This window comes from Brachypodium distachyon, chromosome 1 (assembly GCF_000005505.3).
Source record: "Brachypodium distachyon strain Bd21 chromosome 1, Brachypodium_distachyon_v3.0, whole genome shotgun sequence".
In the NCBI taxonomy this organism is placed as follows: domain Eukaryota; kingdom Viridiplantae; phylum Streptophyta; class Magnoliopsida; order Poales; family Poaceae; genus Brachypodium; species Brachypodium distachyon.
In genome coordinates this window covers 11746610-11763616 of record NC_016131.3, presented here as the reverse complement: position 1 = coordinate 11763616, position 17007 = coordinate 11746610, and the positions used below count along the sequence as shown (strand labels likewise).

The 17007-nt window shown below is 51.2% G+C and overlaps 2 protein-coding genes and 1 long non-coding RNA gene across 3 annotated transcripts; 2 read left to right on the top strand and 1 right to left on the bottom strand.

Annotated features, from left to right (window-relative positions):
- Window positions 1-1886: 1886 nt before the first annotated feature.
- LOC100833039 (cyclin-A3-1) lies at window positions 1887-4207 on the top strand. The gene is made up of 7 exons (XM_003562244.4): window positions 1887-2670; window positions 2763-2838; window positions 2934-3010; window positions 3124-3157; window positions 3262-3411; window positions 3499-3633; window positions 3727-4207. The coding sequence occupies exons 1-7, from the start codon at window positions 2108-2110 to the stop codon at window positions 3796-3798; spliced, it is 1107 nt and encodes a 368-aa protein (XP_003562292.1). The 5' UTR covers window positions 1887-2107; the 3' UTR covers window positions 3799-4207.
- A 262-nt stretch (window positions 4208-4469) lies between these two features.
- Window positions 4470-7483, top strand: LOC112270201. Its single transcript, XR_002962591.1, has 2 exons — window positions 4470-5088; window positions 5597-7483. It is a non-coding gene; the product is annotated as an uncharacterized LOC112270201 (long non-coding RNA).
- A 370-nt stretch (window positions 7484-7853) lies between these two features.
- LOC100832734 (zinc finger protein 7) lies at window positions 7854-9024 on the bottom strand. The gene has a single exon (XM_003562243.4). It carries the CDS (start codon window positions 8804-8806, stop codon window positions 8096-8098), a length of 711 nt encoding a protein of 236 aa, XP_003562291.1. The 5' UTR covers window positions 8807-9024; the 3' UTR covers window positions 7854-8095.
- Window positions 9025-17007: the final 7983 nt, after the last annotated feature.

Below are 17007 nucleotides of genomic sequence, written 5' to 3'. Positions count from 1 at the left end.
TATTTGAGTTACTTCATATGCGAATGGAGTGTTGGTTGACAAACTAATTTCTACTAGATGCAGATGACATATGATACATTAATGCCACAAGTTAAGCATGGTTTTATCTTGAGAAAAAAAATATTTAACCATGTAAGGCATCATATGGATTTTTGGGTTGTTACATCCCGTAGGTACACGAGGGAAGGCTTAATAAGAAAAAGAAAATGCAATGTTACAGAGTGAAGTTCCTCTGAAATTAGATTGCGAACCAAAGGAAAATAGTTTTCCTCTGGTAGGATAATATAAGGTTGGGTCGTAGACAATTCTCGAGTTTTCTTAGATTTTTACGAGGTGAATGAATACAAATCCTGTGATTATCTCAAATTTGTCTTGAAGTCATATTTGTCACCATTCAAATATACTTTAGAAATCATGAGAGTGCCATGGAAATGTGATGGGCCTCTTTACGTGTCAGTTCTTCGCACCCTCTTCCTTCTACATGCACTCGTGTTGAAGCTCAAATTAAATCCCCATGCTGACAAGTTCGAGAAGATGATAGACCATTATGATTGAGTTCGGACCCACGAGATCTGGCTCTAAGGGGACTTCAACGAACCTAAGGGCCTCTTTGGATCATATGAATTGTAAAACAGAGGAATAGGATGCCATGACATATTGAAACCTATGGGAATTCAAAACACAGGAATTAGCAGTACGAGTTGTTTGGTTGCAGCATAAGAAAAATACAGGAATCTTGTATAGGCATTAGTATAAGCCACACTTGTCACTGACACATAGGAATTTTTCCAAGAGGTTAGACCTCTTGCTAACATTCCCATAGGAAGAGGGTGTAGGAAACCAATCCATAGGATTTTGGGAGGATGAATTCCTTTGAACCAAAGAATCTCTATAGAAAAATTTCCTATGGGTAAGAACCCTGCCAAAATCCTATGACATTCCTTCGATCCAAAGAGGTCCTAAATCAGCGAGAACAGTTCACTGGCATATGAACACGAACGGGCAATTATTTGAGATTTTTAAGGTTGCATAGATTATTTCAACATGCTACAATCGCGTATAAGTTTGCTGCATGGTTGTGGGGATTATGTTGCAACATGGTGTGAGGAGCTGCATGGTTGTGGGGATTATGTTGCAACATGGTGTGAGGAGTTGTTTTGATGATGCAAATTTATCATGTTGTTGTCGTACACACTATTTCTAAATGTTGCAAACATTGTTTTTAATGCGGTATATAAATATGCTGCATCACTTTTTTCTAATTGTTTTGCTATAATGAATAGAAATTTGTTGCAAACACATATACTCCTAACAGGAGTATATTTTTGCTACATGGACAGACTAAAATATTGCAAAGTTTTAGATTGTGCTTCGAGAGACCCACATACTCTACTAGCCTTTGATGCTACGATAATCGGAAAATCGATGGATCGGATAAAAATATCAACTGCCCTCCCCTGAAATAAACCCAGCAAAGAAAACGTCAACGGGAGCAGCAGAATAATTAATCGAATTTGCCTCAAAAGGAAAAAATAATTAATAATTGAATAAAGCAGCGAAAAATGTTTCGAAAACTCCCGCCCGCTGGTACGCGGGCCCGAGAGGCAAAGCATCCCGCGCCGGCGCCGGCACGCGCAAATCCCGAAAACCCAAACGAAATAACGGAACCCGCCTGCGCCACTCCGCACCCTCTCAAAAAAAGAGAATCCCGCGCCCTGTGCTCGGCCGCTCGATCCCTTCTCCGCCGCCCCGCCCCTCCCCCGTCTGAAAACACTTCGAATTTCCAGATCTTCCCAAATATGCCCAAATTTTCCCTCCCCAGTCTCTCCCGAAAGCCTCGAATTGAATTTCTAAATCGCTGCCGAAATGGTACCCGAGGCACCTCTTCCCTCCAAACCTTCGAATCGAAAACCCATGGCGGCCACCTCTCCCTCCCATTCGCATTCCCCAATCTACTACATAATCGCCTCGACCCGCCCCTGCCCAAATCCTCTCCCACCTCCGGCTCCTCCTCCTACCCTCCTCCACCACCGCCCGCCTCCCTCTACCGCTCCGCCGCGCTAGGAGTCGGAGGAGGAGCAGCCAGCCGCCAACGCCGCCGCCACCCATGGCTGACAAGGAGAACTCCGCTTTCGCCTCCGCGCCCCGCCTCACCCGTGCCTCCGCCAAGCGCGCCGCTGCCGTCACCGCCGTGGCCGTCGCCGCCAAGCGCAAGCGCGTCGCCCTCAGCGAGCTCCCCACGCTGCCCAACGCCGTGGTCCAGTCGCACACCAAGCCCAAGAAGTCCTCCCACGTCTCCAAGCGGAAGAAGCCCCTGCCCGTCCGCGAGCCGACGACGGCGCCCGTGCCCGTGCCTGACGCCGCCGATGAGATCGGGGACCCGCAGCTCTGCGCGCCCTACGCGTCCGACATCTACTCCTACCTCCGATCCATGGAGGTAGAGGCGAAGCGGCGGCCGGCGGCGGATTACATCGAGACGGTGCAGAAGGACGTCACGTCCCTTATGCGTGGCATCCTTGTTGACTGGCTCGTCGAGGTCGCCGAGGAGTACAAGCTCGTCTCCGACACGCTCTACCTCACCATCTCCTACATCGACCGCTTCCTCTCAGCCAACTCTCTCAACCGCCAGAAGCTGCAGCTCCTTGGCGTCTCCGCTATGCTCATTGCCTCGTAAGCACCCATTTCCTTCTATTTCTCGCTATGCAGAGTGTTCGATTTGTTTGAAAATTGGGTCTGATTTTGGATCTGGCCTGTGGATCCAGGAAGTACGAGGAGATCAGCCCCCCTAATGTGGAGGATTTCTGCTACATCACTGACAATACTTACATGAAGCAAGAGGTGGGTGTCCTTTTCTTGCATGCCTGGTTTATTTTCTGTCAGATCTCCAATTGGTCGATGCTAGATTTCTGATTGTTTCTTGTGGGCACGTGTAGCTAATTAAGATGGAGAGTGATATACTTAACCTTCTCAAGTTTGAGATGGGCAATCCTACTGCCAAGACCTTCCTAAGGTACATCACAAAACAAATTAGTCTGAAACTCTGAATTATTGTTGCCATCCTTGTTTGCCCGTATGAGTCTGTTGCTAAATCTTCTTCTGTGTGCCTTCTTTTCCTTTGTTTAGGATGTTCATCAGATCTAGCCAAGAAGACAAGAAGGTAACAATCTACAAATCTCACTTAGTACATTTGAGTTCCGCTCCTGCGTAATAGCTTTCACGTATATCTTTTTCTCATCTCAAGTCGTTTGATGCTTGTAACAGTATCCCAGCCTTTCTTTGGAGTTCATGGGGAGCTACCTTTCCGAGCTTAGTCTGTTGGAGTACAGCTGTCTCCGATTCTTGCCATCAGCCATTGCAGCTTCAGCAGTGTTCGTTGCAAAGCTGACCCTTGATCCAGACACCAACCCTTGGGTATGAAATTGTTCCACTCCATTCGAAGTGTTAGTTTTGAAATATCTGTTCTGAAATGGCATCTCATTTTCTTCTGTCTTGTTGCAGAGCAAGAAGTTGCAATCAGTGACCGGCTACAAGGCATCTGAGCTGAAGGACTGCATTACTACCATACATGACTTGCAGCTCAGGAGGAAAGGATCATCTTGGAATGCAATCAGGGACAAATACAAGCAACCCAGGGTAAGCATGGATCTTCACAAATCACAGTTTACCTATGTGATCATTTACATCAGTATGCTGTTTGGTCTAACTGCATAATCATATCTGAAACAGTTCAAGGGTGTATCTGCATTGCTACCTCCGGTTCATATCCCTGCATCATACTTTGAAGATCTCAAGGAGTAGGCGTTCCTGGATGATGATGTAGTTGGATGAACACTCTTGAGCTTTCTTCAACCGAGATACATGACGACTGAAGTTGAGAATTGGCTTTCAGTCCAGTTAGGGTACTGTGAGATCCTTAGATGCTGGTATTGTCAAACCTCAGCTAGGTGCTCTCGGAGTTGATTTATCATAGTAGGAGGCTAGGCAAGTGGAGACTTGTACCTGTATCATATTTATACATTACAATCTGATGCCTCTTGCTCCTGTTAATCGACAATTACTATATTTGATCCCCTGGTTGTAGCTCTTATTTTTCTGCTATTTTTATTTGTAGAGGTAAATTTAGGAGCGTATAGAAATAACTTAGTGTGCAGTATGCACTAGGCACTGCAGTGACTAATTGTTGGAAATATATGAGATCTTTTACAGATATGGTGGTAATGGGAATCTGATTTCTCCCCATAACAGATCAGTAGCAATCTATAAATTTATTTCTGTGTAATTGTTTGAATAGCGTAACACTGCACTGGCGTCAAGTCTTACTCCTAATTTGTAATATTTATTTGAAAAAATAATGATTTGTACATGGTATGGAACCTTGTTAAAGAGATAACTTGACTTGGCGGACTAATGTTTGCCTAGCCTGAATGTGACAAGTCTTGCACCTCTGAAATGAGACCATAACTCCATCATAGCTCTTAAGCGTGAAAAAACCTTTTATGAACATGCGCATTGTGTGACAATCCTTGTGGACCTTATGGTCATGGACTCTCGGAGATGGAGTAGTATCGCACATATCGCTATTCGCCTTAGTTTTTGTTTTTTTGTTTTTTTAGAGCAAGTTTTTGTTTTTTTTGGTGTTCTCTGTAATTCCTTCAATTCGAAATGGTATTTGTTTTCCCTTTTCTTACTGGGCCAATCTCTCAGCCCATCATCCCTTTCTCCTTCTCCAGGCTCGGCCCATTTCTTCCCCTCAACCCAGATCAGCACGCTTCTCGTGGCGGCGCCGGCGGCAACTGCCACAACCACGACGCCACGCTCTGGCGACCGAACTGCTGCTATGCCCCTCCCCTCTCCCTTTCCCCAAACAACACCCGAGAATCCTCTTCCGAAACTGCTGCTAGCCTCGAAGGTCGCCGCCGGAAACGAACCGGCTCGATTCCTTCACACCGGAGCACCGCCACACCACCCGGAGCAGGACGCCCCAAGCCTCCGACCATTTGGAGCTCCGTCCACTACATCGCCCGACTTCTGCATTTTTTCCTTCCACCCCGGCCACTGTTTGCTGCCCCGTTCATCTTCTCCAGCGAGGTAATTTCTCCACACGGTAGTCTCACATCTAAATTCTCTGCAAACAATTTTTCAAAAATTTGTAGTGAATCCCACTGCCCACTGGGCTGTCCGATGCACCGCCGGCCAAGTTGTAGCTGCTGGCACATTCCTAGAGGTCTACGGGTTCCATTTTAGCCATCACCCGCCATTCATAAACCTCCTAGCGCCGCCAACCATCACCACAGAGAGCCATGATTTTCCTGTCGTGTTAGTCTTCAGTCTGTAGAGCCTGGCTCAGTTTGCAGGTGCAGTAGATGATGCTTCACCTTGTTTGCCTGGCATTAAGATGCATTCTGGATTGCATTGTATAGCTTAGAAAATGTCAGATTAATATTGTACACGTCACCTGATTAAAATAGTTGCTACTCCCTCCGATCCTATATTCTTGTCGTTGTTTTAGTGCAAATTTACACTAAAAAAACGACAAGAATTTAGGATCGGAGGGAGTACTCTATTATCTCTCGCATTTGATCCTATGTGTATTCAGGGATTGCCTTTACAAGTTTGTGGCAGTATTCCTTTATGATGTGCTGATATATTCCAAGAGTGAGAAAGAACATGAAGAGCACCTCAGCTCATGGAGAGGTTAAAGGCACATCAACTTTATGCCAAGTTCAATAAGTGCAGGTTTTCGATAAAAGAAGTTAATTTCTTAGGTCATGTGGTATTTGGAGGAGCTATTGTGGACCTGGCCAAGGTTGAGTCAGGGCACAATTGGTTTCAGCCAAAGAATTTTTCAGATTCAAACTTTTCTTGGACTCGCGGGTCATTGCTCTTGGTTCATTGAGAACTTATCCAAGATTGCTAGACCAACCACACAACTGATAAAGAAAGAGCAAGTTTGGCTGGTTAAAGGCTTGCGAAGAGGGTTTCCAAGAGCTTAAAAGAAGACTGACATCTGCACCGGTGTTGTTATTACAGAACATTAGAAAGGACTTGGAAGTATATTGAGATGCTTCTCGCCAAAGCCTCGGATGTGTACTGATCCATATGGGGAAAGGCAGTAGTCTATCCCTCACAACAGCTATGAGCTCATGAGGTTAATTACCTCACCCATGATTTGGACTTAGTGGCGGTAGTAGTACATGCCCTAAAGATTTGGCGACACTGCCTAATTGTTAACCGATGTGAGCTTTATAGTAACCATAAGAGCCTAAAGTACATCTTCACGCTGCCATCGGATCTGAATGAGCCAAAGAAGATGGCTAGAGTTGATCAAATACAATGATGTTGGAATCAACTACACCTCGGGAAAGGACAATGTTGGAGCGGATGCTTTAAGCCATCGAGCTTATTGCGATAGCTACATGATAGCAGAGAGTCAGCCATCTCTACACAAAGAATATTATAAATTAAATCTACATGTGACTTGCTGAAAATAAAAAGATGTTCGAAGTAAAGTTTACATTAGAGGATCAAGTCCAAGAAGCCTAGAAGGACGATGAAGATCTTAATTAAAGAGATCCGCCTGGACATGAAGAAGAGTAAAACACTATGATTTAGGGAAGATGAGAATGGTAATATCCTATATCAGGATTGTTTATTTGTACCCGACCAACCTGACATCAAGCAGTTCATCATGAATGAGGCTCATGAATTTGCGTATTCCATCCACCTTAGGACTGCAGAGATGTATCAAGATATCAAGGATACGTTTTGGTGGTCTAGCTTGACGCTTGAGATCGCTGAGTATGTTGCTCTCTCATAGCGTGAAGACACAATATCATAAGCCTGCATGATTGTTCCTACCAGAGTGGAAATGGGAAGAAGTCAAATGGACTTTATCATGGGACTTTCAAGGACGAAGACTAGTTTTGACTCGGTATGAGTTATCGTTGACAAATTGACCAAAGTCAACCCACTTCATGCCAGTGAAGACCAATTACCAAGGAGACAGGTTAACGGATATCTGCTTATTCCATCCGTATCCTTGGAAGATGTGCTCTCGATCCCCTTGAGTTTATTCAAGATGGATGGACGAGTTACACATCCCTTGGTAGGGGGGAGGGTTATTTATAGCTTGGGTCGTTGTCCTCGACAAATGTCCATCAATGCCCTTTTGGGATGAAAAGTGGGAGGGACCAAGGGGGGGTGGTTATTTATAGCTTGGGTCGTTGTCCTTGACAAATGTCCATCAATGCCCTTTTGGGATGAAAAGTGGGAGGTAAGTTCTAGAAATTATCTGAGCCCTGCCGCCAATTCTTTTTAACACATTCCTATGCTTGAGTCATATTTCTTCATACTTAGGTCCTTTTTGTTTTGACTTGTTGACTTGCCTAGATGGCTTGGCTATCTTGTGGCACCTTGATCGGACGAAGACTTCTATTGAATTGGTATATTGACATGTCCGATTAGAGGCATGTCCGATATATAAGGGAATTACCGTGTTCCTCAACATATTTCTTACTAACTTTGTGTGTTTTTAAGTTGCCTGTAACTAAGAAGTGAGCATAGCTCACTTGGTTGGCGAAGTAGATGTATCACCCTGCCACCTAGATTCCAGTCCTCACGGATACAAATTGAGCTTCTTATTAAGATTCATGCATCCTTGGATAAAAAGGAAGTTGTCTCGAACTTTCTCAGACCTTGGTCAGTGGTCACCATTTAAGTGGAACCTTCTCATTTCCACTCACTCGGTATAACTTATAAACTAAAAGTGCAACAATATTTTTACAATGTCAACTTAACGGTCTAAACTTTTTATACATATCAATATTCAAAATTAGATAAGTTTGAATGCAAGCTTTCTAGAAAGTCAAGTACTTTAATGACGGAGGGAATATTGAAATAACATTCTAGACCTTGAAAGAAGAAGAGCAATTGTACTAACTTAGTACAAAATGAACGACATCTTTTATGAATCGGAGGGAGTAGAAGCGAGGAGAAACTCAGAATTGGACACTCAATAGTTACATGCATGCTGATCAAAGATAATTATACAAACGACTAGCTAGCTCTACGTCTATTATCACCACCGATCAATATATCACAGCCTGAGGCTCAAGTCCATCTTCTTACTCTGCTGATCTGATGGCGGATGCTCCTCTGAGCTAGGAGGCTCGGACTGCGTCCTCATCCTGAAGCTCCCGGGCCATGATGTCGTCGTGGAGCGGAGCGCATCTTCGTAGACGAGCGGCGGCGCCGCCCAAGGGCCAACCACGCCGACACCGTCGTGGAACCTCGGCGCCGTGGCATCTTGCGTGGCCAGCGGCGCCTGCTTGTGGATCACCGGATTGACCCGCAGGGCTGCGCGCATGATGGCCGCGTGCGCCTCGAGCGGCAAGCCGGCCATGACCATCCTCTGGTGTTGGCGCGACGAGTGAGCGTGATGGTGGTAGGAGGACGAGCGCTTTGCCGCGCTGCGCTCCCGCTTGTGCGCGTTCTGGTGGCCGCCCAGCGCCTGCGAGCTGAAGAACTTCCTCATGCAGAAGTTGCACGAGAACACCTTGTGCGGCGGCGGCTTCGACGGAGCCGGAGAAGGAGGGGTTGTCGTCCTGGCCGGCGGTGGCTCGCTGTCCAAGGACGAATTAGAGGAGTCCGCCGCCACCGGCTGCTGCGAGCTGTTGACGCCTAGCGTGAGGTGGAGCCACGTCACTGCTGCCGGGCCTCCGTCTTCGAGGCCCTGCTGCTCCCCGGCCACGGGGCTCCCCTTGTTGGCCGACGCCTCGTCCGTTTGCTCCATGTCCCGATCTCTCATGCAACAACTATGCTCTCAATTTCCTGCCTGCCGTCCCGAGCTTGGTGAGCTCAGGCTCATGCACTAGCTTATTGCTTAATTAGTTGTTGTGCCATATATCTATCTGCGCGCGCCTGGTTCCGGTTGGTGTCTTGTGCTTTATAGAGGGGATCCGGGAACCGGGACAAGTTAACGGGGGAGGCTTGTGAATGGTGTTTGCGAGGAATCCGGAGGTACGTACGCAACTCAGCTAGACAACTCCGGCCGCTTCCCAAATCCCCCTCGACTTTCTTCCTTTCCCATCAGGATCGGTCAGCAGGGCCCATGCATGTCCCCGGGGAGAGCGAATTTTTTGCCGTCTTGACCCCCTCTGGCGCGGAATTGCCAAAATTAACCCGTTCACGAAACAATTGACAAATCTGGCCCGGTGAAATGCCCATTAAGCGACACGTGGGCCTTTCCGCCTATTGCAAAGGAAGAAGGCCTTGGTGCCATTTTAGTTGGCGGAATGGGCTTTGCGCGGGGAAGAAAGCAACTGGATCCCATGCCTTAAGCAGAGGTCATCCCCAAGTTTCTCGTTGATTGAGTTAGATAATCGATTGGCCGAGACTCGCACGCTAGTCACGTTCGTTCTCCAGCCTAATAAATACCCCTGCCGCTGATTACTCCGTTCCGTCCACTAGAAAGGTGCTAAGGTATTCCGCCAGTCCAGATTTGCCAATTGTTTTGTGGAGGGACTAGTTTTGCAAATTCCGTAACACAAGGGGCCAAAACAGCAAAAAAAAATTCGGGGAGAGCAGTGCTTGCTCACGTCAGCTTCTCCTGTGCTCGCCATGGGCGCGATGGATATCTCTCTAGCTAGATTCATACTAGTATTGCCTATGCCAGGCTACAAACTCTCGTAGTGTCTTTGTGATTGATCGAGTTGTGAGACCTCGTCACTGTAGCGCTGCTTTTCTTCTTCTTATTTCTGATGAAAGAACGTACGTACTGTACCTAGGTAGTACCACTTGGTGTGGAGTTTCCGCGACAAGGTTGCTTGGTTCCGGTGGGTAGGTGTCGCTTGAATACTGGCGCAGGGCTTGTAATATCAATCTTCTTTGACGATAAAACAAATGTCAGGAGAATTAACTTCCGATCCAACCTAGCTCTGGATAACTTGAAATGATTGGGATTGATTAATAAGGTCTCGGTCGAAAAGCCATGTCCATGCGGTAATCTTGTCCAACACATTAGCGAAAGTTAAAGTACCACGCAACGGGAGCCCTACGATCAAGTTGCATACACGCACGTCTGCTAGCTGGAAACCCTTGTCGGAGAACTAACGGTGATGTGATCGATGTTTACATACCAGTGGACATCCCTCCTTCGATTTCTCCCGTTGTTTCTCATTCGTGTCGATCTTAATTTAATATGTTTTTCCGTTTCGAAAAAAAATTTAATATGTTTACTAGCTCTGCACTATGGCGCAGCTTTACATTCCTTATTGCATCTTCAAGATCATGATCCATAAAAAGAGTTGTGTCGCCGCGCCGGGATATATAATGTAAGATGGATCAGCTGTCATCAACTAGATGAAACACTACCCCGATATTGAACAAAATTGGAGAGAGACTGAGAGAGTGGATCCTCCTCACGTTTTATGCATGCATGCATTTTATTTTGACCAAGTCAATGGAACAATCATGTTTTATGCATGCATTTTGTTTTGACTAAGCAAATGGTACAACCATGGTTCAATTTAATAGTTGCCAACAATGGGTTGGGTAGGAAGACACAAAGTTGTGAGGCATAAACTCTATGATCTTTATTTCCCAGTAGTGGGAGACTGTTGTTGTCACAAGTGCACTGATAAAGAACCAGATCGATGGATCTTTTTGGTGGCATTGTGTAGCCGAGTTCTTGCACTCCTTTTTTTATCGGATGTCCGTGAAGGGACAGTTCTTGCACTCTTCTTCGCTTCCCATCCTTTTGCGAAAGTGTGAGATGATGTTAGCATTGGTGCAAGATAGATAGGGAGCCTCTTTACACTTGATCCTGAGTCAACTTGATAGAAAAGGAGAGGCACCTGGCTTCCTTCCACACAGTTAGCCATATCTGCAGGGGCCAGTTCCAACATCCGTCGCTTTCGGTGGGATTTGCATATCTACATGCATTTCACAAGCACAATCGAACAGGGGCCCATGGGCATCAGGTTCTGCTATGGCAAAATCATCCTTTGCTTCTACTTGTCTTGTCCTGCAAAATGTTAAATAAAGGCTTCTATTGGAGCACATACTACAGGTGCTGTAATCATGGCATTTAGGTATGGAGTAGTTCTTAAATCATGAACTTTAGATCTGTGCCCCAGCTAAGATATTGAGTTGACCTGTCCTCTTAAACCCTCATGAGGTCCATAATCTGAACAAGATTGTGAGAAGTCCTACTTGTGCAGCTACCCCCTTCCTTAACGGAGACGGCAATATAGCACAATTTGTCAAGATGATTTGACAACTAGAAGCTAGCTAGCCATTGCGACAAATGAGCAATCAGGTCATCAGGGGACACAGAGTTTACGTACCCTGTTACAGCCTTACAGGTGCTGTGGTGGTGTCACTTCCCTATGACAGTAGCCCTCAAGGCCTCAATCTTGTACTTGTAGCAACCAACCTGAGTTATAGTTCAGTTATTGTTTTGACCTTATCCCTTGAACTCCAAGTTGAATGTGACAGACAGGAATCCGATCTGTACAGAAGTTCCTTTCATTCAACATACTGATGGTAAAACGAAAACTTGCCATCCTGTTATTTTTCCACCAGATTAGACAATTCCATGTGATAAATGAGCAGTACTCTTCCTAATTGGAATCACATGTGACTGAGATTAGCTCCATGACATCGATCTCCAAGTCCAAAAGACAACTGCTTTTCTCTTGGGGTGATGGCTACCCTTGTCTGCCACTTTGCTTACCCCTTCTACAAGATCAACGACCCATCACACGAATGAGAGGGCAGAATGGTGTTCATGGTGGTCTTTTTTTAGTAACTCCACTTTACCCCTCCCCTCCCCCCCTACTTATAACTTTGTGAAACTAGTTATCCTATTAAAAATTTTACCCCTTGTAATTACACCTGCACGCAACCTTGATGGCGCATGGCATGTGTGGAGTGCGTGCTGGTAGCCAGACCGGATAGTGGTGCCCTGTGTGCTGTCCTGTTCCATGATAGTATTCTGGGTGTGGATACAAAAGTTTTTGCACAGTTTTCCATTAATGAACCATGCATACAAACTTCTTTATTAACCAGATGACGTAAAGCTTTTGCCTCCATTTCAAAACAGAGTTTACCTCATTTTACCATGTTTTTAAATCTGACAACCTGGCCCTACCTATCAGTATATGTTGCTTGACTAGATGATGTAACAACAAGGCCAGGGACTGTCGTCGCACGGGGCTCCGACACCGGGGGCGTGCGGTCACGTCCCCTTTTAGGTTCGGCAGGGGCGTCGGGGATCGCTCCGGCGATCGCCGGCGTGGCCGATAGCCCATGTAACCTGCAAAGTAATGTACCCCAGATGCATGCAAGCTAAGAACACATGCACACACGTTTTTACCTAGGTTTGGGCCACCCGGAGGTGTAAAACCCTACGTCCTGCCTGTCTGAACTGGTATTAGCTATTGATCAAGTGTTTACACGTTGCCGGGGGGAGGGTCCCCGGACGTTCTCTCTTTTTGGCTAAGTGCCCTTTGCTGTTTTAGACTACTCCTAATGGCTAACTGTTAGTTCGACGCCAACTGTAGAACAAGTGTGGAACCGTTCAACCATCCAACCGAACAGAACCGAACAGACCAGCATCCTTTGACCGCCGGTGGGGGTCCTCCTTTTATACTTAAGGGGATACCACAGGTGCCGCGGCGCATGCGTTACAAGTGTCGAATAGGGAGGCATGCAACCCCCCCTCGGTGAGCTGGTGGCACGCATGGACGCCACCTCCGCTGCTAGGGGTCTAAAACCCTAAAGGTAGGATTGGACAACCACTGTTCACCTGATTTGGACGGGTAACGTCCCTCCTGTCGGCTCATTTAATGCGCCGTGCGCCTCACTCCTCGCCCTGGCGAGGCCACGCACCCGACACCCACCATGCGCCCGCGTGGCGCTGTTGCCCTGTTCGCTGGGCCCCACCCTTGAGGCGGGGGCCTGCGCCCGGGAACTCCTCCTCCCGGCAAGTCGCTCTCCGGGAAGCGCCCAGGTCCAACACACCCGGGATCCCCCCTCCCGGGAAGCGGCTTCCCGGGAGGTGTCCAGGCGGGAACATTCCCCGAAGCCCCACTAGCCCTTCCGGGCTGGTAGCTTGCCGGGTTGCTGCCCGGGACGAAATCCTCCCGGGAACCCGGAGACGGGGCCCACGCGTCGCGCAGCGGTGGTACCCCGGGTGCCACTGGTGCGACAGTAGCCCCCGGGCGTGGGCCAGCATCACCTATTCCCAGATGAGCCTTTCCCAGGTCGGTTGCCGGGCTACGCCCACAACCAACGCGTGGGTCCCGATTCGCCGCGGGCTCACGTCCCTTGGTTGCCCCTGGTACCACGCCGTTACAGACGGAGTAGTGGGCGCGTGATTTCCGCCCTAACTTCCCCCTTAAACAAGGGAGTTAAGGCCACTCCTCGCATTACTCCTTACGATTAGGAGTTATCCTCGCGCACCCGTAGGGTACGGAACCGGCCGTTACCAAACGGCCAGGTGTTATAAAGCTCTTACTGTTGCCAAAAAAGGGAAAAACACTCTGCCCCCCTGCAGCCTTCGTCTTCACCCTCCTTCGCATTTCGCCCCCAAGTGTTCTTGCTAGCTTCCACCTTCATCCCCCATGGCGCCCCCCACCACCAGGAAGGGAAAGGAAGTGCAGGTCTCGAAAAAGGCAGCGGCCAGCAAGGCGAGGCGGCAACCAAGGCAGCCGCCGCTAAAGACCAGAAGAAGCGGGAGATGCGGGCCACGCTCGCCTTCTACCACCCTGATTACAATGGCGAGGCGCTGGACAAGGTCCGGCATGCCGTCGCCTCCAATTTCAATGAGCACGGGGAGACGCTGATCTTCCCGGCGGGCGCCGAGCACCAGGACAATGACTTCCGGGTGTTCGCGCGCTTCCTCCTCACCGGTCTGGTGCCGCTATTCTCGCTGTTCCTCCATGCACTGATGGAGTCGTACCAGTTGCGGGTGGCGCAGCTCCACCCCACATCGCTGTTTCTCCTCGCCACCTTCCAATTCCTCGACAAAGCGTTCGTGGGGGTGATGCTGTCGGTGTTGCTCTTCCGCCACTATTTCTACCCACGGATTGACAACGCGAAAGCGATGTCGTCGGGGGTGGTATTCCGCGCCCGCGACCAGATTTAGTCTGAGTTCATCGTCCGGTCGGGGAAGAAGATTGAGAAGGAGTGGCGGGGCGATTGGTGCTGGGTCCGAGTTGAAGACCCCTAAGAGTTCATCCTCTCGCCCACGGAGCTGCCGCAACCCCACAGCAGCTGGCAAGATAGGTACCACCGCGACGCTGATCTCGTCCCCATCGTGGAGAAGATCAAGGCGCTGCGGCTAGCGGGGCTCACCGACGTGGTCGTGGCGCGCACCTTCGTCAACCGGCATATCGCGCCGCTCCAACTGCGCTCCTGGCCCGCGTGGATGTACACGGGTCCCGGGGACAGGACACGCCTCCAGCAGGACGGCATGGATTTGGAAACCCTCAGGATGTGGGTGAGGGGAATCTCCGGCGAAACCTTCCAATCAACAAAGTTCCCGCCGGGGGTCTTTTCCCTTCATGCCGGCGTTGCGGCGCTCAACGACATCGTCGGCGCCTTCCCGCCCTGCAACGAGAGGGGGTTGATGGACGACATCCCCACTCGGGCCCCGCGCGCTCCCCTGCCAGCTCTCCGCGAGAAGCAGGTGCTCGAGGAGAGCGGGGGCGAATCCGAGACCAGCTGGCCCTCCCTCCAGTCGCTGGATGACGAGGCGCGCCAGGCTGCAATGTCCCTGGAAGTCGTCCCCGTGGACGACGACGACGCGCCCCTGATCGTGCGGAGATCAAGCGTGTTCGCAGCGGCCGTGGCTGCCTCCTCGGCGGCGACATTCACCCCGGCAGCGTCCCCAAACCCCGCGGGGGCCGCCGCTCCAGGGGCGCCCGTCGGTACTTCGGAAACGTCCGCGTCCGTGGGGTTCGCCGGAGTCACAACGGCGACATCCGCCCTAGCAGCGGCCGCCGGCACCGCGTCGGCAGCTGCTCCGATAGCACCCGCTGACGCCTTGGCGGGGGCCATGAGCGGCCCGGCAACGGCCTCAGCAACGACAGCCGCCGGGGGTGTGCCGGCAGCCTCCTCGAGGTCGGCCCCTGATTCCGCGGTGGCTTCGCCACCGTCCCCCGCGACGTCCCGGGACGCTGTGACCCAGCGGGCACCTACGGTGCCGCCTGCTCGGGGGGTCTTCCGGGGCTTCGTGCTCCGACGCAACCCCCCGAAGTCCAATTTGCCGGCGGGTGCCAGCAAAAGGGGGAGGAGCGACTCCCCGCCCGCCACGCCGAGCAAGAGGGCGCGCGCGGACGCCGGCGGTGTCGCTGACCCGACCGACACAGGGGTCCGCGGCGCCGTCATCGCACCCGCCGACGACCTAGCCCCTACGGGGCCGGGGCCGGCAACTGGTACGGCTCCTTTGCGGCATTTTTTCAGTTGTTAGTTAATCATACAAACGTACCTTCTTTTTCAGTAAGCGGCAGCTCGCCCGCGGCAAGCCTTTCGGGGGCTCCCGCCGGCGCAGGCAAGGAGGGGGAGGCCCGCCTCGGAAGTCCATTTGCCGTGCAAGGTAACCACCCCGGCCACCCTTGTCCGTTTCTGGTCGCTCTCTGACTCGTCAATCCTCACACTTCTTATTGATGTAGGCACGAGTGTGCCTGCACCGGGAGCGGGCACCACCGTGATTGATCTCGACTCTGTCGTCGAGATCACGGGGGTGACGGAAGAGCCGGAACCGGCTCTCGGACCAAGCCCTGCCGTGCCGGCGGCAGCGGCAGCGGTGCCACCGTCACCACTGGGACGACGCTTGGCGACGCGCCTGCATCCGCGGACGCGACTGGCACGAACTCACCTGCCGCCCAGCAGGGAACGGCTCCTGCCGGGGGCAGAGAGGCTTCTCCAGTCCCGGGGTTCCCGGGTGCAGGTGCAGGGGAAGCTTCCGGGGAGGGACGGCAGGATCCCCCAGAGCAAGCGGGCGACCCCCCGCACAGCCCTACGTCGGCAGCGGGGTCTTCGTCGTCCTTGGCTGCCTTCCCCAACACCGACCTCGGCACTCTCGCCGGGCTAGCTTGGAATCATATCATCTGGGATCCGAGCATCTTCGAGCGGGGGCACCGGTTCCTGGACGCCGTTAGGGACCAACAACAAGCCTTCGTCACCTCTTTCAACGAGATGAGGGAGCACCACGCCGTTGCCAAGAACCAACTTGGTGAGGTGCGGGAAGCCGTGGAGAGGGAATGGCAAGAGCTCTCCCGGCTGCGCGAGGAGACGCGCCTCGCCCGGCAAGCCTTGGAGGACGCCGAGGAGCCGGTGGTCCCGGAGGCCGAACTACACCGGCAGCTGGAGGCCCAGCGCACGAAGCTTCAGGGGGAGCTGTACTCGCTGGCGGCAACCCTCGAGGCGACCAAGAAGGAGCACGCCGGGGTGCTCGCGGCGGCCTAGGCCCGGCTGGACGAGAAGAGCGACCTGATCGCCAACTACCGCGGCGAGATTCAGGGCCTTCGCGTCAAGCTGGAGGTGCAGGTCAAGGTCACCGAGGACGCGGTGGGAGCAGCGGCTCGGCACGAGATCCAGCTTGGCTCCGCCAAGGACAGAGCGGCCTGGCTTGAGACTGAACTGGCCGCCGTCCGGGAGGAGCTCGCCAAGGCCGACAACAACATCGCGGTGAAGACCGCGGAGCTTGCGGTGATGGAAGACAACCTCCGCAAAGCCAAGAAGGCCGCGCACGATGCTCGGCTCCATCACGGCACGCTGATCGGGCAGCGGCAAATAGAAACCGAGAAGCTGCTGAAGATCGCCCAGGCGCTGCGCGACTTGCTGCCCCGGTTCGAGCTGCCGGCCGCGGCGGTGGACGGCACAGACGTCTCCACTTTGATCCCTTTCTTCTCCCACCTGGTGGGGAAGCTTGGGGCTCTCGACGTCTGGATCGCCCAGTACGGCGCCAACGAAGTCACCAATTGCGCCCAGGAGGTTGCC